Genomic DNA, 20,960 nt, shown 5'->3' with positions numbered 1-20,960 from the left:
ATACAGCTTATTGATCCCATCCCATTTTGTCAGCTTACTGGTTTATGGATAATATTGTGTGAAAGTAAAAGGTTTGTCTTCTATACCTTTAAAAAGACCACACAATAATGGTGAAACAGCACTGTTGAAGACTTCCTCTTGTTCAGTTGTAGGATCAAAAACAAAATCGTATGTGAACGCCTTTTCAGTGCCAACAACCACCTGCAAGATAAATTAATTACATTAGAAAATAATTTTAGTTATGTAGCTAGGTATGAAATTGGATACATAAAACATCAGGACAAGTGCTTTGTCTTGTGGCATAGACTGCTGACCTGTGGCTCCCCTGGCACGAAAGTGAGACAGGTCTGGCAACCCTCGTTGATTTCTTTCGCAACCAAAGGTCGACACCGCAGGGCAACCCGCACAGGGATCGACTTATCATCCTCCTTTGTCATGCTTCGAAATCAGGTGATTGACAGATTCAAAACAGAATTGTGTAAATGTGGCCAATTCTTTAAAGCAATGTTGTCATTGGAAGATTTGCATATCGGAAATGTATTTTCTGAAAGCTATTTTAGCCTCATTGTGATTCTATTCACAACCGACCAAACCCTTCTGATAATAGTACGGACCGCGGCTGTTAGTGTTGTTAGCCAGCACATAGCTAGCTACAGTACCTGTCTAGCTAACGTTAACTTGTCTATATCATCGGGCTAGCTAACCCCCATTATGATTCATGCTCTACCCATCCAAATAAATTTAGTAGATAGCTGAGGAGGACGGTCACTTACCTTAGGGTCTGACAAGACGTTGGTCTTCACCCCTGCAATGAGCTGTACAGTGGCTAGCTAACGTTAGCTAAAATGTGTGTGCCTCGAGCTTGCTAAAATTTTCTAAAAATATTTTTTTCAGACGAAAGAATAAGAATTGTCAGTTCATAAATCGCATATAACCACACCAGTTGTCGTAAGAAATGTAGACTGAACGTTTGACTATTGTTATCTCAAAAGAGAACTTCGGTCGGTGCCTGCCATGGATCTCGTCTTGCCCGCCACTTTCAAATATTCTGCCCCGCCTCCACCACGCGTTTTGCGTCGCAGAGTGGCTGTCATTCGCCTGTTTCTCCAGATTGTAGTCTATTCGGGTGGTTTCTCAAATGTCAAAATAAAATTGACAAATACAGAACATATAATACACTAACATTGCAAATATTACTTTAATTTTAATGGAACAATATAAAATGCAGCAATATCAAGATCTGAAAATAATATAATCGTATTTCTTAACTAATTTGAATCGGGCAAATCCTCTTCGAACTGACTGCTCATCTCTGGAAACATTGGACCGGTTGCTGAAGTCCACAAAACAAAAAGGGAATTACTGACACATGGGGTAAATCACAAGATAAGATAAATCACTGGATCCAACTCATGTTTAAACCTACGCGTGTATTATGCAAACACAACAAAAAACACATTCGCACCCCACCGCCCTCTCCCATGTCCCTGTTAGTTATTTTTCTTCTTCACAACATGGGCACAGTCATATTTTCCCCTGACCACAGTCAGCTTGACTCCTGGCAGGTCCTGTGTCCTGCCCCCCTGCACTAGCACTACGTTGTGCTCCTGGAGGTTGTGTCCCTCCCCAGGAATGAACACCACTGCCTCCTTGCCGTTACTGAGGCGGACTCTGGCACATTTACGGTTAGCCGAGTTTGGCTTCTTGGGTTTCCGGATCATTGTCTTCAGGATTACCGCCTTCAGCTGGGGGCGGCCGAACATGGCACTGACGCTCGGGGGAGGGGGCGATGGCTTTCCACGACGATGCATCTGATTCAGCGTAGCCATAGTTCTGGAGAGGACAGGTCCAGACCATTGGGAGACAGACTGAGACACTGTATTAGGGTACAAAGAGTGCATAAGAGATCTACTCCAATTTATAATGTCGAGAGTAAAAACTGTAAACATAACTGGTGTTGGCTACAGATTTTCTATAATCAACTTTTGTTGATTAAAAAAATTGTCTCAGGTGTGAGGGAACCCTGCTGTCTGAAAAATGGGCCTCAATAAGATGCCGAGGGTATTCTGAAGTAGGGATGGGCAATCATCTTCACAAAAGGTGCAGTGAGGGAGCAGGCTTTCACTCCAGCTAATGCAGTACCGTACTTCATTCACCTTAACATTTAATCATCATCTGCTCTACAATAAATACTTATTTTTAGTGTAATCAACAGAGTTCATGGCTTCAAGCAAACTGGCCCTAACAAGGTAAGATAACCCACCCCTGCAGGTCTGAAGTCAAGTGCATGGATAATGACTTTTTCTGTCTACCGTCTGTATGTGTGAGTGTGTAATATGATTATACTACTGTATTATGTGACATTTAGCTGACGCTTTTACCCAAAGCAACTTTACAGTCATGTGTGCATACATTTTTTTGGTGTGTGTGTGTAATACGAATGCACAATGACATTACCTTGCAGAAATGATGTCAACGCTGGTCTCAGACTCCCCAATAAAGCCATCCCTGCAAAAGAGTCAAAGACAGGATTTTAGGGGGAACCTGTCTGTGTCACACTGGTAACCTTGCAGCTAACCCTACCATTAACTCTATCTAGTCTAGTCTAAAGCCGTGTTCTATAGTATTTTCAAATCGTACCTGCTGCTTTTCAGTTCCTGTCCAAGGATAAACCACCCACGTGTGTTTTCAAAGTATATAACAACTTGTAATATGGAAAATAAGAAATGTCACACAAAAATCATAACCACTCTCACCCGTTTGACCTCCGGAAGTATTTGTTAAATTCTTCCGCATTGAGTGCGACAGCTTCTGTTGCAGATTTTTGTAAGAGCACTACTGCCACCTACAGGTCGGGTACACGAAAATAACCACAAAACACAATGCACATTATGCTGGCCACGAATTAGAAGTGCTTGTGGATCTGATGTTGATCATTTTCTAAATAAGCCAATTTTCTAAACAAGTCCTTATGTTATAACCCTTGAAATAGACAGGGGTGTACTGGGGCTGGAGAGGTAAGCCAAAGCAGTGTCAAATTAGAGTTGAGGTCAATTCTGTTTAAAATCCATCCAAATTGATTATAGTCAAATTGTCCTTGAAATATTGATAACTCATGACAGTAGGCTACATTATTTTCTCTAAGGACTTCAAATCAAGTGGCTTTCCCAATCAGGTGGTATTTTACCGGCAGATGATGAGTCTAGAAAATATGTTCAATGAAAGATGACAGATCGTGGGTCTCACACCGAGGAAAAGGCAGCTTCAGATTAGATATTCGACGGATATTCGCCTGTAGTTTTCCTTACGTCCACCAACAGCAGTTAGGGACCGGCAATATAGTGACAAATCAAAATGTTCAAATTCCAATAGCTATTTAACCATTACTCCTAAAACTTTCAAAACTGGTTCTAGCTAACCCGGTGGCATAGACACACATTGCACACGTGTATTTTTTGTCGATTTACATCTTGCACTATTTGATATTATTTATTTACATTTTTGAATTTCAATAGCTCATTGATCATATGACCTACTGGACTCAAACAAGGTTCAGAATGTCCACTGACGACCCTTCTATATTGCACACCCTTTAGTATGTCCATGTTCATCTCACACGTTTTTACATGAATTTTTCAAAATGTTACCTTTCAACAGCTCCTTGGTCACGTGACCCAATGACTTCAAACAAGGTTGAGAATGTACACTCAGTGGGCCTACACAGTGCACACCCTTTAGTTAGTCCATTTTCATCTCACAAGATTTTACATTCATTTTTCAACATTTAGAATTTCAATAGCTCCTTGGTCATGTGACCTACTGACTTCAAACTTGGTGCAGAATGTACCCTTCTATATTGCACACTAGTTTGTGTGCTGTAAAATCACACGGTTTAACATACATTTTTCATAGTTTTAAATTTCAATAGCTCTTTGGTGTTGTCAATTACACACTTAAAAGAAGTGTGCAGTGAACCCATATTGCATAACCTCTAGTTATGTCTCTTCTATATTGTTGTACATTAATATTAGTTTGACAATTAGGGGGTTCAGTCCAGTGTTGTGTTTACCCTTTTCTTTAATATTTATCTATAATAATTGGCAGTTCTAAGTTCTTATTTTCCCTGTTTTTTATTTCTCCACAGTATGTAACAGTGGTACACAATAGGAGAGAGACAGATAATATCTCCTTTCGTCGTTAATATCAACCATAAAGGAAAAGGGATAAGTACGAGAGTCATGCTATTAGTTGTCCAAAGCAGGGATGGGTAGTGAGCTGGTGAGGTAGGCTGCAGTGGGTTTGCTGGTCAATACATATACTGAACATTTAACCACAGCAATGGTGGCCAGTATATCAATGAATAAAAATTGAATATTGACAAATGAAACAGAAATTGTATACCTTTAATATTTTCCAACATGTCAACAGACACTTAACTTGAAATAAGTATGAAACATTTCACAGTGTTAACTTTCTCTTTATCCCTGGTTGATGTACATGTCAGAGCCTCTTCAGTGTGGATGGGGTACAGCATACATTTTCAACAACAAAGACTGCACTTCCAGTTTGTGTTCTTCACTCTGTTGAACTCTTTTGTCTTCATTCCTAGGCACAGCACATGGAACCACCATTGGCATGCAAAACATTCAATCTAAAACAAAACAAAACAAAGCGTAACACGTTATAAATAATATCAATGTAGTATGACAAATTAGCCATCCATTTGTGTTATATCATAAATTGTCTTACATCCCGTCACTGTTGTCAAAAGATTATAAACATGTTAAATAAAGTTACTAACCCAGTCAGTCTTTGGGCCACATCCAGGTTCTTTATCAGTGGCACACATGAAGCAGTTGTTGGCTTTGTTGAACTCTGAAATCATAGGCATGAACTGAACACAACTACATAAAAATAAAGAATTTACATTTAATTTGAATTAAATGTCATTACATACCAGACATTTTTTGTATATCCTCAGCCATTTCTATTGAAATTTTACATTTTGAAATGTTCATGTCAAATCATGTGAAATGAAATGAATGGACAAACTAAAGGGTGTGCAATGTGTAGGCCCACTGAGTGGACATTCTGAACCTTGTTTGAAGTCACATGACCAAGGAGTTATTGAAATTCTAAATGTTGAAAAAGTCATGTAAAATCTTGTGATGAAAATGGACAAACTAAAGGGTGTGTAATATAGAAGGGTAGTCAGTGGACATACTGAACCTTGTTTGAGTTAAGTAGGTCACATGATCAATGAGTTATTGAAATTCGAATCTAAAAAAAGTTTGTACTTTGTTTACGCTCCCTAACTAATTGAACTAGAAATACAAAATACTGCTTACATTTCCACATGTTTATTAGCTTCGGAAAACAAATTAATGTCCAAATCGTGAAAATAATACCTGTGCAATGTTCTGCGCAATTTTTCCAACATAATGACACTTAAGTGGTCTGAGAGCGCGAATAACCGTCGAATATCCAACTTGAAACTGGCCTTACCTCGGTGCTTCTCACTAGTTTGTTTTTCCTATTTGGTAAACAAACAGTTCGATGTTTATAATTGTTAGAAAAATAATATCAGTTGAGATCCACGAAAGTGGAGTAAACTCGTACAGTATAAAATAAAAATCATAGCAGCTGTGATGGAAAGATGAAGTTTCGGTGTAATTTTATAAATGCTGACAGATAATATGTTCGTTCGACATGGTGGGATCTTTTGTGTTGGTAAAATTAATTATGCAGGAAGGTGGTGGAAACGCCTTTATGCGCAAATAGTTATATAATAACCCAACCTTGCAACAACCATCATATTGAGATAAATTTGGAGTCACTCAATGATATGGTCTTCACAGTCTGTAGCTGTTGGCTACAGCACAGGTGTCAAAAGACATTAGTAGGCACATTTGCTATATAACGCAACCGTTTTTGTGACAAAACTATGGGTAGAGTTGAAAATGCGATGGAAACACGTTGAACTTAAACATTGTATTCATTTATGTGGGTTCTAGAATATTCACATGACAATCTGTTGCCAGTTGGATGAAAACCTAGCTACACTGGTGCAATTTTCACAAGTAGGTGGTACTTTTTTACAATTCTAAGCAAAAACACCTAGTTCGTGTTTCAGAACTTTAATCACATTTTCAAATGACTGAGTACAAGAAACAAATTCACAGTCACTTGCTCACTGCACCAAAACACTTTCAAGTTGGATACATATTCAACCTAAGCATCTGCTTTTCAAAACGTTTGAAATGATTTTCTTGTCATTTGTTAACAATACTGTCACGAAGTGTAATGTGACAGGTTATTTTAGATCTGGGTTGGGCAGGCAGACTGAAGTAAAGACCAACACAAAGGACCAGTTTGAAAACATGTATTTATAAGGCATGGTTTTGGGTTAAACCATTCAACACATTCAAGTCAAATCGTCAATACACATAATTTCAGTTCTTGGTATCAGTTTCCTTCAGTTCAGTCCTACTTTAAAAACCATGCTATTTAAAACATAAACCCCAACAAAACAAAAGGGGCACAGGAAGTGTTGCAGCCCAGGAGGCAGGTGTCCATTTTCTAAATTCAAGCTCAACACAAGTATCAACCATGCTTCTGTCCTTTTACACCCACTGGATCTTGTAGCACTGTTGAGTTCTATGAAAGAGGCTCCTATTTCTAGCGCTCTCTCATTCTATACTTCCTGCCCTTGCATCCTTGTGAAAATTCAAGAGGGACGAAAATAGACTGGACCTAAATGAGGACAGTGATAAAAGGGTAGGAAGACATGCAAGGAGGACTTGGAGATGTTTTTTTCCCCTTCCATCATCTCACTTGTTCTCTCTCAACCTCTCCGCCCACAATTAGTTTTCCTTTAATCTTCCCTTTTTTACACATCTGTGTTCTCTTGTTTATTCAGCCGTACATCATTCATGGAAACCATCTCCTTATTAGTAATTGTCACCATACTCATCTATCCCTGTTCTCTCCTTCCTAGCTTTTCATCCCCTCGCTACTTCATCTGCTCTACACAGAACCACACACACACACACACACACGTGGTGGTTGGTGCCATCTAAGATGTGGGGACGATTTTTGTTTGTTTGAGCATGACTTTATTTCTATCACAGCATATTGGATGGCTGTCATTCAAATTCCATTCAGCTCAATGTAACATCCATAGATTTAGGCTACTACACATGATACTCAAATTGTCCCTATACCCGTCATGAGGTTGCTACAATCTAGCCTATTAATGAAAGTTTACAACGTAGATGCACAGGTTGAGAGACAATTGAGTAATCAAAGTGACTGACAGTGAGTGACACATGTAATACCGCCTTGCACACTCTATTCTACTCTATCTTAGTCTATGCCGCTCTGACATTGCTCATCCAAATATTTATTAGTTCTTAATTCCATTCCTTTAGATTGTATGTATTGTTAGATATTACTTGTTAGATATTACTTGTTAGATATTACTTGTTAGATATTACTGCACTGTTGGAGCTAGAAACACAAGCATTAATTGAATCCATTTTAGAATAAGGCTGTAATGTAACAAAATGTGGAAAAAGTCAAGGTGTCTGAATAAAATGTTATTTGTCACATATTTCTTCAGCAGATGTTATTGCGGGTGTAGCGAAATGCTTGTGTTCTAGCTCCAACAGTGCGGTAATATATAAGTAATATCTAACAATACACACAATCTAAAGTAAAGGAATGGAATTAAGAACATATAAATATTTGGACAAGCAATGTCAGAGCGGCATAGACTAAGATACAGTAGAATATAATACAGTATATACATATGAGATGAGTAATGCAAAATATGTAAACATTATTAAAGTGGCCAGTAATTTCAAGTCTATGTATATAGGGCAGCAGCCTCTATTGTGCTTGTGATGGCTATTTAACAGTCGGATGGCCTTGAGATAGAAGCTGCTTTTCAGTCTCTCGGTCCCAGCTTTGATGCACCTGTACTGACCTCGCCTTATGGATGATAGAAGGCGGAACAGGCCGTGGCTCAGGTGTTGGAATTCCTTGATGATCTTTTTGGCCTTCCTGTGACATCGGGGGCTGTAGGTGTCCTGGAGGGCAGGCAGTGTGCCCCCGGTGATGCGTTGGGCAGACCACACCACCCTCTAGAGAGCTTTGCGGTTGCGTGCGGTGGAGTTGCCGTTGCCGTACCAGGCGGAAACCACATGCTTGTGAAAATAGTACCAAAGTGACAAAAAATGTACATTCAGACAGTGAGTGAAATACAGTATATTGTTATATATAACCCAGGTATTTCAGCAGTGCATTGTACACTACACTATAATTCCAAATGGTAGAACATAGAGTGACTTTCCACTTTGTCCTATTAAAGCACACTGGCTGATGGAGAATGATGATGTAGTATTCATGGCAACATCCATGTATGATTTGGTTTCACCTTCCAACATAAATTGAGGTCAAATGGAAACATTTATGTGGTAAAAATATAGCGGTAATCAAACTATATATGTTAACTAGGAACTACATCATTTGTGTTTAGTAGTTATCTGTTTTTAGTAGTTTATTAAGTGATGGTTAATTTTATTTTCACAGCCCACTAATTGTCCCAGTTAATTCAGCAAGCATTCCCATTGGACAATTCATCTGATCATGTGACTTTGATTCCCTCATGTTTTTGTGTTCTCTGCCACTGCCAACAGGAGGTGGATGAAGGGCCAGGAGGGTGGACGGCATTTATGCTTTTTTTATTTGGTGCAATTTTCACGTGGTACATTTTCACAACGCTTAGTACAAAACTCAAAACAGATCATCAAAAAGGTAGCTGTTTCATCACTGTAAGCACATTTTAAATTCACTAAGTAACACACACAATAATACAGTCACTTTTTCACCAAACTCAATTGGTGTTTCATATTGCAATACATGTTCAAATAAAGTAATTGATTTTGACAATGTGATGCTCACATTACTTTTGATATGATTGTTTTCTCATTGTTGAAATACATTTTACTATTAATTAATCCGACTGCTCTTAATTGATAATCGCTAAACCATTTGGTAAACCTATAGATTTTAAATCAGTTTGTCTACAACAAATTTTGATAACTACATAATGAAAATGTATGTTTATAAAGTATGCTATATATACTCTAATGTACTATTATGATGACTATTCTGATTTTACTTCACAGTGAGTAAAAAAAGAAAGAAATATTGATAAGATCAGAGATATACTGTATGTAATGCATCCCCTATACACTGAACATGTATCCCAAAATGAAGTTGCTGGCCAATACAGTACTGTAATATATGGCATTACAGTAACATAGCAGGGTTTGTATCCAAATGGACAACAGTGAGTACACACATTTTTGTATGTGACCCCAGTGGGAATCAAACCCACAACTCTGGTGCTGCTAGTGCCATGCTCTTACTAACTGAGCCACATAGGACTACTACAATACATAAGTACAATACATTACTGTAAAATCCAATACATAATTACAATACTAGTAGTAGGGATAGGATTGCCACCCCCATGAGCATGCCATCCTCCTCCAGTCCATGGTTGAGGAATGCATTGACAGCAATTCAGACCTATTTCAGGCTTGGATTCACCATGCCAAAAGGTTTTCCCCAAGGTGCATGAACAACGAGGACATTTACTGAAATGTCGATTGAGTACCTATGGCCAAATGCTCAAGACTGGCTTGATGCAAACTAGTGCCTGCTAAACATTTATGTTTCTGTCATTGATTTCATTTGTTTAATTTGATTACAATAAGCCTATGTCGTAGTTATATCCAAACAATACATTTACTTTTTGCATCAATGATTGTAATCTTGAATGATCACACCTTTTGATCACTCATGGGAAAGAAATGATGGAAAAAATGTTGTCTTTTTTTATGGGTAATGCAAGTGTATTGCATAATGTGAAAAAGGTGTAATGTTCTGTAATTTACAGTACTGTATCATACTACATTCTAAGGGCAATTTTGAAACATGTATTTTTTTCTATTGGATTAAATGGTTGTTAAAACAATTAGATAGCACACAATGGGAGGCAGGTATCCTAGCAGTTAAGAGCGTTGGGCCAGTAACCAAAAGGTTGCTGGTTCAAATCCCCAAGCTGTCTAGTGGAAAAATCTGATATGCCCTTGAGCAAGTCACTTCACCCTAATTTATCTGGATAAGAGTGATGAAAATGATGTTGTCTTTTGGTGATTTAAATAAATGTTCTAAAGGTATTTCAGAGTAAACTTATATTGTGGATCAATGGTTGCATGTTGAAAGATGTCTCCAAACAAAATGAATGCATAATAAAAGGTTTTAATATAAGACTTGTTGCGTTACAGGTGTTACCAGCTTGGATCACCACATACTTGTGAAAATAGCATCAAAACAATTGTAAAAACCTGTAATATCATTCTTGTCACACACTGATCTGTTTCACCCGTCTTTGTGATTGTCTCCAGCCCCCTCCAGGTGTCGGCCATCTTCTCCATTATCCCCTGTGTATTTCAACCTGTGTTCTCGGTTTGTCTGTTGCAAGTTCATCTTTTTTGTTTAAATCAACCAGCGGTTTGTGTCTCAGCGCCTGCTTTTTCCAGTCTCTCTTTTCTCTCCCTCCTGGTCTAGATTCTTGCCTGTCCTGACTCCGAGCCCGCCTGCCTAACCACTGCCTGACCCTGACCCTGAGCCTGCCTGCCTAACTACTCTGCCTGACCCTGAGCCTGCCTGCCTAACTACTCTGCCTGACCCTGACCCTGCCTGCCTAACCACTCTGCCTGACCCTGACCCTGACTGCCTAACCACTCTGCCTGACCCTGACTCCGAGCCCGCCTGCCTAACCACTCTGCCTGCCCCTGCCTGCCTAACCCGGACCCTGAGCCCACCTGCCTAACCACTCTGCCTGCCCCTGACCTTGAGCCTGCCTGCCGACCTGAACCTTTGCCCCCCTCTGGATTACCGACCTCTGTCGTACCCTGGACCTGCCTGCCGCCGACCTCTGTCGTACCCTGCTGCCCCACCTCTGGTTTACAGACCCCTGCCTGCCTTGACCTGTCTATTGCCTGCCCCTGTTAGAATATTAAACTATTGTTTATTTGATGTGGTCTGCATCTGGGTCTTATCTTCATACCTCAATTCTAGTTGATATATTAAAGGGTACATCTGTCAGGTCTGTGTGTGCGTGCGCAAATGCAGGCACATTCAGGCCTGTGGCTCAGTCTGAGCTGCTGATTGTGTGACAGGCGTCACAATGTACGTCAGAACTGTCCCTGACTCTCATCACACAATGGAGAGAATAAGGGAGAGGCAGATGGATAGAATGACAGTGTCTAAATGATCAGTAAAAGACAAACACTTCAAAATATATTTTAATAGAGTTGCTTTTGATTGGTTTCCAAATATGTCGCCACAAGAGAAAAATACATTGACAACAAGACAAAAACACATTAACAATCTCCATTACTCATTCAGTACAGTAGCGAATGTACTGGATGTCATTAAAAAAAATCAAATACAGAAATCAGAGTTATATAATATATGAATGTACAGCATACAGTGTATTATTGGTAATACACACTGTTCACTCCACTTTTAGAGTCATATATAGTCAATAGATCAGTCAAACACAGTATGTGAACAGAACATATTTCCACATTATTCTATACAAACACTATTGTGTATAATATAATAATTTAATTTCTAAAATATAGAAATCAAACCTTTACTATGTGGTAGACAATGCCACATTGTGTACTTTGACACTAAAACAGAAGTCTATCGATTGATAACTGCTGAAAGACAACCCATTATGATTTTCAAACCAAAATGCATCCATTCAACAAAATAAGACCAAGTTGACCAATGTGTAGATCAATGTATAAAACTATCTTTATAGAATAAAACCAAACAAAATTGCTGTGGTCTGTTACATTTTTACCATTTTATATTTTGTGCTCAAAGAAGCCTTCTTCCTCACTATGAGTGAATATAAACATGGCACTTTAAATGACCTCTATCATGAGGTTACTCAGCAATCATATGTATTCACAGTAATGCATGTACAACTGAATCATCAGAAAACAGTATTATACAATATTGAATTGTAAGTATCTTATATGTATAGGAGCGAATATGCATTTCACCGTTTTGAATATTTTTTATAGATGTTGCACATTCAGCTTTTACAAGAAAAGCTTGAAATATGACAATATGCCATACTGAACGAAGTAAGTCACAGACTTATTTTAGAAGAGGGTCACGCAGGGTTCCATCTGAAATGAAAGAAAACAACAGACAAGAGTTAATTTAGTTCAGCAACCAATATTTATCACACTGAAATTTTAGTAGTGATGCATCTTATACTGTAAAATGGAAAATATCGAATGAAACTATGAAATAAATGTATGTGCCAGTGGTAAAACGGCCTGTTCTCTTATCAATATATTAGCATGACAAAAATGTTCCGCACCTTGGTGGAAGCTTTGTGAATGTATGTTTGAGTGGGAGTTGATACAACTCAGGTTGTCACCCCGAGACGGGTTGAAAGAGGCATCTGCCTCAAACACAGATTCCATGGTATGCAGATCCTCCAGAAGGGACTGGGCATGGGGCAAACCGATGGTGGGAGCCGGATGGACAAAGGCAGGGGCACATTCCTGAAAGGCTGTGAGAGCGATGGCTGATGATGGTAGTGACAATAGAGGCTCCACCGACACGTCCGTATCCATCTCACTCTCAGATGACTCCTCCACGTCTCTCTTAATCCCTGCCTCGACGGCCATCATAGCTCCACCCACTGCCATGAAGTTACACTGCGTCGACTGGACGCTACAGAAGTGGTTTACACCAATTGAAGATTCACCCTTGAAGAGGCTGGGGTTACACCTGCTCACTGGGGTGAGTGGCCAGCATGGAGGGGAGGACTTAAAGGAGGAAGATGGAGGAGAGGAGCATGAAGAGGGGGACAAAGGGAAAGTTGAGAGCTCCTCAATTAGGCTCTCTAGAGCCATACTCTCCTCATACAGAGAGATATCCTCTCGGCTAAGGGGCGGGTCTAGCCCCTTCCAGGGCAGACACTCAGCTCCGCAAGGAGGAGAGGAATTCTGGGATGTGGCCTGAAGACTGGGTGAAGACGAGAAGGTGGGTGGGGTTATTCTGGGGAAAATTGGGTCACAATAGAATCCCTCAGCTAAAGAGCTAATATATTTAGCCAAGAGAGAAATGTCCTCCCTCTCTCGCTCCTGCTCTTTCTCCGTGGAGAAGAAGGAGCAGGGAGGAAGTGTGGGGGAAGCCTCTGGAGTCAGGAGGAGCTCATTCAGAGGGCCATGGAAGGGCCTGTGGGGAACATCCACATACAAGGGACCACTAATCTGTGGCAGGCCCATGATGGAGCATTCATCTCCCCCAAAACTATTGGTGGTGGGGGGCAGCTTTCCATGGGGCTCTGCCAGGAAGAGTACCTGAGGATGCTTGGAAGAGAGGACCTGGGAGAAGGCTGGTGCACTATGTGCTGAGTTAATAACCTCATGGGCCATTGGGCAGGACACAGCTGCATTGAAAGGATCCAAATTGAGTTGCAGTTTCTCCACAAAAGGAAAACTTCCACTAGCAAGATGAGGGGTATACGGGGGAGTGCATGCACACTCCCCCATCTGTTGAGGGTGGGGCATAGTAAGAGGGGTGAGGGGCTTGGTGAGGGAGGAGGGGAGGGGTTCTGACATATTGGTTAGGTGAGAGGTAATTCTTTGAGTCAGAATATCAGACTTAGTGTCAGTCAGTGAGGCAGAAGTGGTTGGTCCAACAGAGAGAAGGCTGGTCTTTGGTTCCCACTGGTGTTGTCCTCCATGTGTCTGGGGGAAGTTGTCTTCACCCAGAGACGACAGGCTGGACCGAAGACCATAACCAACTGGTTGCATGGGCACCTCACAAGAGCTCTGCTGGCGTATTGAACATGCCTCTGACTCGCTAAGAGAGAGAGAGAGAGGAAAAGAGACAATCATTATTTATATCTCACATATACTGTATAGAGGTCATGGTTAAAGGTAAGAGACAAATGACACAGTGGTGTTTCATAGCAGCGTAGCTGTGGTACCTGATGATGTAGTTGTGGCAGCTGATAGGGCTTTCGTCTATGTTCAGCTGGAGGACCATATAGAGCCAGACCCATGAGTGGTCTGCTGCCTCCACCTGCACCACCATATCCACCTGCCTCCTCTCTCCTTCACTCACTACAGAGACAGAAACATTCCCATATTCAGCTCTCCTCACTGGTCTGTCTTCCTCATGTCTTTGTATTGTTGGTTGTGTTATGTTGGACTGAATGTTAAGTGTCTGCTGTTGAGTAGTTGTGTTATTGTGGATGTACTCACATAGGAGACAGTGCTGTGTAGAGGCATGGGAGAGATCCCTGGGATGGACCAGGCTGTACCAGGAGCGAGAGCGTAGAAACTCCACATCGTAGCCCAGGTACACAGTCACACTGGAGAAAAACGGGACAATAGAGTTGATAACATACCCCATGTTCTCATGCCTATACACTACCAAAACAGTGTTGTACTTCAGAATGAACCAGGCTCATTCTTACCTGTCCTGGGCATCCCAAAGCCTCATGTCCCTGTGGTGTTGAGAGTGGAAACAAGCCAGTAGGAAGGACTGCTCAGGGGGTGGGGTGAGGGGGGCACTCTTGGCGATTGTAAGGTAAGGCGTTTTTGTCCTCAGGGGGGTACAGAAACACACCCATACTGGGTTGGAGGTCCAGTATGCAGAGACAGGGCAAGGTGGGGTGAGGCAGCGAGCTCTGACTAGCATCAACTTGTTCTCCGCACCCTGTCGCCGGATGAACTTTGTAGTATTGAATCGACATCGAAATAACTTGTCTGGAGGAGGAGAAAAAGGAGAAAGGTTTGAAATTGATGTCATCTGTTGTCGTTATAAGATATATATACACATTTGAGGAACAGTTAAATAAATGACATTTAATTTGTAAACTAAGGTCTTGGTTGTCTTTTGATAGATGATGTCACCATAGTCTAGGATGGATGCAGCAGTTGGGTTACTAAGATATTTCTAATGGATCCAGTAAAACAATTATTAGATTAGTGATGAGAGATCTATATACCTGTGTCAGTAGTGGTCATCGGTAGCCCTGCAAGGTTACTCCTTATGACAAAGTGGTCCATAGGGTCAATGATATCATACACACTATCACTCTGGGCAACCAGGTCCACCTGAATGAGAAAAACAGGTTACATGACATTGAATGAGACTTTCATAGGTCTATGCACAATACTTTCAGTGTATGATTTGTCAAAGTAACAACAGCCACATGTTTTCAGCTTCGGGCTACTCACCATGCAATGCCCGAGGTGGTCTGCGACGTTGTCTGACATATACAGAAGTTTTCCATCGCTTGTTAAGAGTATCATGAAACCTGACAATTCGTGCATCAGCCCTGACAGCTCCTTAAACAACATTAAGTCCGTGGTCTCGTCTTGAAGAGCGTCTGTTTGGAAAATAAAATAAAATGTCTAACATTAGTTGTAAATATCGTCACTGAGACAAAAAGCATGAAATAAATTGTAGTATTTGCATTTTTTTCAACAGGGATCGTGTTCATCCTAAATATTACTTGTGTTATGCATCCAACAGATTGGAGTCACGCGCATTTACTCGCTACAACAGACTAGTACCATGGACAGCGGCAAACATTTTCAGAACTTGACAGTGCAAGACTTGTATGGACATTATGTACAAATCAATAACAAATCAAACTATTAGCCAACAAATAAAGCAGTAAATCAACTTCTGCATTACAGTGCTTGATAGAATGTAGAGGTTGTCGACCATGCACGTTACACTTCAGTGCTCCTGGTGACTAAAACCACAAGAGACACTTTGTGTGACCATATTTGAAATAACAAAAAGGTAAAGCCTACCTTGAGAGAAGAATACAGACTTTCGGGTGTACATGCAGGCAAGTGACATGATGTGTAGGTAGGAGAGTCGAGCTTTGTCCGAATCAGAAATGGGCAACAGTTCCTTGATGTTCTGAATCTCTGCGTTGATTTGATCCCTCCGAGCCTTTGAGGCTCCTTTTGTGGACCGATACATTGTTGCGTGCCTGCCTGAAACAGGTGTCTGTTTGGAGTTTGAGAAGATTGCAGAAGTCGCGGAGTTGTTCTGTCTCACTACTTCATCCTGATTCAGGCGCTGTAAATTGACAACGGAATTGTTAGAATGAATATGAGTAGTTTAATAGCTGAGTTTGCATTGTCAATCCATTGTAATTTGTCTCCCCATGAGCAAGGAGCTGTTTGGGTGGCTGACTATGTTGACTAGTTGCGTCGTGATTATAAAGTACATGAACGAGGATGTTCTTTATATAGGCTGATGGTGGGGTGGAGGGGGGCTGAGCAACCATACAGTAGATAGGAATATAATGTGAATGGCGATGGGAGGGGGTGATTAGCATTGAGGACTGCCTGCTGTATGATACCTCTCTCTCTCTATAACGTGTCACAGAGAGAGAGAGAATGTGTGTGTGTGTTAGTGTGTGTTAACCAAAGCTCGTGCAGTAAGTGTTGTCTCCAGATGAACTAAGCAAACGCCTACACACTCCCCTTCCCTTCTCTCTCTGGTGAGAATTCAGCCTTGTACATGTTCCTTGCTCTATTATTGGTTGTTCAGTTTATTTTTAGAACATGGACTTGAGTGGATTGTTTTGATTGGAATGATACACAATTTTCTATCTGATTCTCTTCTTAGACTGAGTTGGCGGTCTGCACCAATTACAGCGAAAATACAAGGGGTCAAGATTACATTTGTTCATTTGTAATTTTAGATGTGGTGTTACATTAGAGTTAAGATATAGTAAGTATTTTAGTCTAACACTAAACAGTATACTCCATTCAGATAATAATATTTTGTATACTTTTTTACCTATAAGTAAACTAAAACCACAAATGAGACTACAGCCACACACATTTTTACTTAACTGATGTACAACATGCCTGACTCCAACATCCTGTTGATAGTCCTTCATAATACCATATCACTACACTTAAGACCAACTGGACTCTCCTTGAATTGTAAACGACTTTATTAAAATCAGATGACGTCAGATAGATTGAAATGGCTTCAGTTTGGTCCGGGCCCATGGGACAGAGAGGGAACTGCTGTTTGACATCCTGGGCTCCCTGTGGTAATGGATGTTTTTATCGTGGGTGGTGTGGCCATCTGTTGAAACCTCAATGGTGTTGAGATATGGAGCATCTATATTCTCACTGATGGTGCAGGACTTTGATACAACACAGAATTTGATTTTCCCAACTCTTGAATTGCTATTTTGTGTATAGAGACATTTTCACATGCAGAGGTGTTGTAGAGTTGTTCTTTAATTCAGCATTTATTTCCCTCTCTTTCTATCTGCATTCATCAATCACAAGGTGCTTGTCTCTTGTTTGTCTCCATCTCCATATCTGCTTGTCTCCATCTATGTGTGACCATGGCAACAATACTGCTGTTACTTAGTAACCACATTGAGAATAATTATTAATATGTGGACCAAAGATGCCATTTAAGCTGGTAGGTGATAACCACACTTTATTATTTAGAGGTGGATTGAGATAAAGGCAACTATTTTGTTTGAAATATAAAATATGATTATTGGATATCTAATTCAATTGTAGGGCGGTGTGTAATTATGTAATTAAATTGTATTGTAGGGCGAAGTGGTTACATGAATAGAAGCACAGTATGATTTTTATAGAAATTGTGTCACACGACCAAACATTTCATTCCATATTGTTCCTCTGTAGAGTTTTATCAGGTAATGAGGACGCATTTGTCTCCCGTCATGATATGATTACATTTTCTCTAATGATATTCAAAATTGTATAAGCAAGCTAAATGTAAATAAATATCAAATCAGTGTCTCACTCACACACACTGTCCTACACTTTTTTGAATTTAAATAAAACGATGATTCATTTCCTCTTTCATTCATGCATTTCCTCTGTCATGTCGGAGCCCTTCTCCTAATGGACTGGTGATGACTAGGGATTCATGAGGGAGTGGAGAGAAAATAACTCTACCGGATCCAGCTCAATTTCCTCCTCTCTGGACAGAAATACACAAATACAGTTGAAGTCGGAAGTTTACATACACCTTAGCCAAATACATTTTAACTCAGTTTTTCACAATTCCTGACATTTAATCCTAGTAAAAATGCCCAGTCTTAGGTCAGTTAGGATCACCACTTTATTTTAAGAATGTGAAATTAATAATAGTAGAGAGAATGATTTATTTCAGCTTTTATTTCTTTCATCACATTCCCAGTGGGTCAGAAGTTTACATACCCTCAATTTGTGTTTGGTAGCATTACCTTTAAATTGTTTAACTTGGGTCAAACATTTCAGATAGCCTTCCACAAGCTTCCCACAATAAGTTGGGTGAATTTTGGCCCATTCCTCCTGACAGAGCTGGTGTAACTGAGTCAGGTTTGTTGTCCCTCCTTGCTCGCACACACTTTTTCAGTTCTGTCCACAAATTTTCTATAGGATTGAGGTCAGGTCTTTGTGATGGCCATTCCAATACCTTGACTTTGTTGTCCTTAAGCCATTTTGCCACAACTTTGGAAGTATGCTTGGGGTCATTGTCCATTTGGAAGACCCATTTGCGAGCTTTAACTTCCTGACTGATGTCTTGAGATGTTGCTTCAATATATCCACATAATTTTCCTACCTCATCAGCCATCTATTTTGTGAAGTGCACCAGTCCCTCCTGCAGCAAAGCACCCCCACAACATGATGCTGCCACCCCCGTGCTTCACGGTTTGGATGGTGATCCTTGGCTTGCATGCCTCCCCCTTTTTCCTCAAACATAATGATGGTCATTATGGCCTAACAGTTATATTTTTGTTTCATCAGACCAGAGGACATTTCTCCAAAAATTACAATCTTTGTCCCCATGTGCAGTTGCAAACGGTAGTCTGGCTTTTTTTTATAGCGGTTTTGGAGCAGTGGCTTCTTCCTTGCTGAGCGGCCTTTCAGGTTATGTCGATATAGGATTTGTTTTACTGTGGATATAGATACTTCTGTTCCTGTGTCTTCCAGCATCTTCACAAGGTCCTTTGCTGTTGCTCTGGGATTGATTTGCACTTTTCGCACCAAACTGTGTTCATCTCTAGAAGACAGAACGCGTCTCCTTCCTGAGCGGTATGACGGCTGCGTGGTCCCATGGTGTTTATACTTGTACAGATGAACATGGTACCTTCAGGCGTTTGGAAATTGTTCCCAAGGATGAACCAGACTTTTTTGTCCTGAGGTCTTGGCTGATTTCTTTTGATTTTCCCATGATGTCAAGCAAAGAGGCACTGGGTTTGAAGGTAGGCCTTCAAATACATCCACAGGTACACCTCCAGTTGACTCAAATGATGTCAATTAGCCTATCAGAAGTTTCTAAAGCCATGACATCATTTTCTGGAATTTGCCAAGCTGTTTAAAGGCACAGCCAACTTAGTGTATGTAAACTTCTGACCCACTGGAATTGTGATACATATATTATTTAATTTATAATTGAATCTGTAAACAATTGTTGGAAAAAGTTACTTGTGTCATTCACAAAGTTGATGTCCTAACCGACTTGTCAAAACTATAGTTTGTTAGCAAGACATTTGTGGAGTGTTTGTACACTCCACGTATTATTGTTTGTGCAGATGAACGTGGTACCTTCAGGTGTTTGGAAATTGCTCCCAAGGATGAACAAGACTTGTGGAGATCTACCATTTTTGTCCTGAGGTCTTGGCTGATTTCTTTTGATTTCCCCATGTCAAGCAAAGAGGCACTGAGTTTGAAGTTAGGCCTTGAAATACATCCACAGGTACACCTCCAATTGACTCAAATGATGTCAATTAGCCTATCATAAGCTTCTAAAGCCATGACATGTTTTTCTGGAATTTGACAAGCTGTTTAAAGGCACAGCCAACTTAGTGTATGTAAACTTCTGACCCACTGGAATTGTGATACAGTGAATTCTAAGTGAAATAATCTGTCTGTAAACAATTGTTGGAAAAATTACTTGTGTCATGCACAAAGTAGATGTCCTAACCGACTTGCCAAAACTATAGTTTGTTATTTTAACAAGAAAGTTGTGGAGTGGTTGAAAAATGAGTTTTAATGACTCCAACCTAAGTGTATGTAAACTTCTGACTTCAACTGTATCTTTATCCACAGGAATAAATATACCTAGAAACCATTTTAAGTCGGCATAGGTTAATATAATATGTTGGCAATGAAGCTGCGGTATCATTGGAATATGTTGTGAGGATATAACAATTTATAACAGATTTGTAATTATTATGTATGTATACAAATGAGTCATTGTAAAGTGTCAACAAGATTAATAATAACCTTTTAAGTCCTCACTGGGAAGCTAATTCATGTTCAGGACAAACTTAATGTACATTCATCCTCTCCCTCAGACTGAGCTCTGTGAACCCTGCCGCCCAGGTCATGGCACCCTGTGATGAAATCCCTGTCCAATCCCAGGTGTGCCTTGACAGCATTACCCCCTGTACTACACAACACCCACACCCATAACATTACCCCCTGTACTAACCTCCACCCATAACATTACCCCCTGTACAATACACCACCCATAACATTATCCCTGTACTACCCATCACCCCAAAAGGTACACCCTGTACTTCTCACCACCCATAACATTACCCCCTGTACTACCAATTACCCATAACATTACCACCTGTACTACCCACCACCCACAAAATTCCCCCCTGTACTACATAGAAACCACAACATTACCACCTGTACTATACCCCCATACTACTTACCACCCATAGCATTTACCCCTGTACCTATAATATTACCTCCTGTACTACGCACGACCTTTAACATTACCCCCATGTATTATACACCACCCATAACATTACC

At 40.4% G+C, this 20,960-nt stretch overlaps 3 protein-coding genes and 2 long non-coding RNA genes across 6 annotated transcripts in view; 1 reads left to right on the top strand and 4 right to left on the bottom strand.

The window, feature by feature from the left end:
- kif4 (kinesin family member 4) overlaps positions 1-1,030 on the bottom strand; it is a 19,646-nt gene extending 18,616 nt beyond the window's left edge. The window contains exons 1-3 of the mRNA XM_035772034.2: positions 774-1,030; positions 315-438; positions 87-201 (exon numbers count right to left, since the gene is read on the bottom strand). Of these exons, the coding sequence (XP_035627927.1) occupies positions 87-201; positions 315-437 (238 nt within the window). The 5' untranslated portion in view covers position 438; positions 774-1,030. The remainder of the gene's footprint in view (positions 1-86; positions 202-314; positions 439-773) is intronic.
- Positions 1,031-1,179: 149 nt separating this feature from the next.
- Positions 1,180-2,857, bottom strand: LOC118385142 (28S ribosomal protein S12, mitochondrial-like). Of its 2 annotated transcripts, none has more exons than XM_035772035.2 (3): positions 2,757-2,857; positions 2,458-2,508; positions 1,180-1,876 (listed from the first exon to the last, which is right to left on the bottom strand). In XM_035772035.2, the coding sequence occupies exons 1-3, from the start codon at positions 2,794-2,796 to the stop codon at positions 1,491-1,493; spliced, it is 477 nt and encodes a 158-aa protein (XP_035627928.1). In that variant the 5' UTR covers positions 2,797-2,857; the 3' UTR covers positions 1,180-1,490. The 2 variants fall into 2 exon arrangements, with proteins under 2 accessions (XP_035627928.1, XP_035627930.1); XM_035772037.2 differs by having other exon boundaries at positions 2,641-2,779.
- Positions 1,932-11,112, top strand: LOC127930744 (uncharacterized). Its single transcript, XR_008139164.1, has 2 exons — positions 1,932-2,249; positions 10,642-11,112. It is a non-coding gene; the product is annotated as an uncharacterized LOC127930744 (long non-coding RNA).
- Positions 4,396-5,712, bottom strand: LOC127930743 (uncharacterized). Its single transcript, XR_008139163.1, has 3 exons — positions 5,506-5,712; positions 4,802-4,875; positions 4,396-4,651 (listed from the first exon to the last, which is right to left on the bottom strand). It is a non-coding gene; the product is annotated as an uncharacterized LOC127930743 (long non-coding RNA).
- Positions 11,113-11,819: 707 nt separating the features above from the next.
- LOC118385647 (neuronal PAS domain-containing protein 4B-like) lies at positions 11,820-19,881 on the bottom strand. The gene is made up of 9 exons (XM_035772867.2): positions 19,740-19,881; positions 15,948-16,221; positions 15,363-15,514; positions 15,131-15,239; positions 14,597-14,888; positions 14,382-14,491; positions 14,105-14,240; positions 12,482-13,977; positions 11,820-12,284 (listed from the first exon to the last, which is right to left on the bottom strand). Exons 1-9 carry the CDS (start codon positions 19,836-19,838, stop codon positions 12,253-12,255), a joined length of 2,700 nt encoding a protein of 899 aa, XP_035628760.2. The 5' UTR covers positions 19,839-19,881; the 3' UTR covers positions 11,820-12,252.
- Positions 19,882-20,960: the final 1,079 nt, after the last annotated feature.

This window comes from Oncorhynchus keta, chromosome 6 (genome assembly GCF_023373465.1).
Source record: "Oncorhynchus keta strain PuntledgeMale-10-30-2019 chromosome 6, Oket_V2, whole genome shotgun sequence".
Lineage (NCBI taxonomy): Eukaryota > Metazoa > Chordata > Actinopteri > Salmoniformes > Salmonidae > Oncorhynchus > Oncorhynchus keta.
This window is presented reverse-complemented; position numbering and strand designations above follow the sequence as displayed.

Bases quoted from the DNA above. Each gene is read 5' to 3' on its own strand.
- LOC118385142 (XM_035772035.2), bottom strand. From the start codon at position 2,796: ATGCGGAAGAATTTAACAAATACTTCCGGAGGTCAAACGG. The intron at 2,509-2,756 runs GTGAGAGTGGTT...ACTCTTTTGCAG, and splicing joins TACTTCCGGAGGTCAAACGG to GGATGGCTTTATTGGGGAGT. The intron at 1,877-2,457 runs GTAATGTCATTG...ACCCTAATACAG, and splicing joins GTTGACATCATTTCTGCAAG to TGTCTCAGTCTGTCTCCCAA.
- LOC118385647 (XM_035772867.2), bottom strand. From the start codon at position 19,838: ATGGGGAAATCAAAAGAAATCAGCCAAGACCTCAGGACAAAAATGGTA. The intron at 15,515-15,947 runs GTAGGCTTTACC...TTTTCCAAACAG, and splicing joins GTCTGTATTCTTCTCTCAAG to ACGCTCTTCAAGACGAGACC. The intron at 14,241-14,381 runs GTGAGTACATCC...CTGTCTCTGTAG, and splicing joins TACACAGCACTGTCTCCTAT to TGAGTGAAGGAGAGAGGAGG.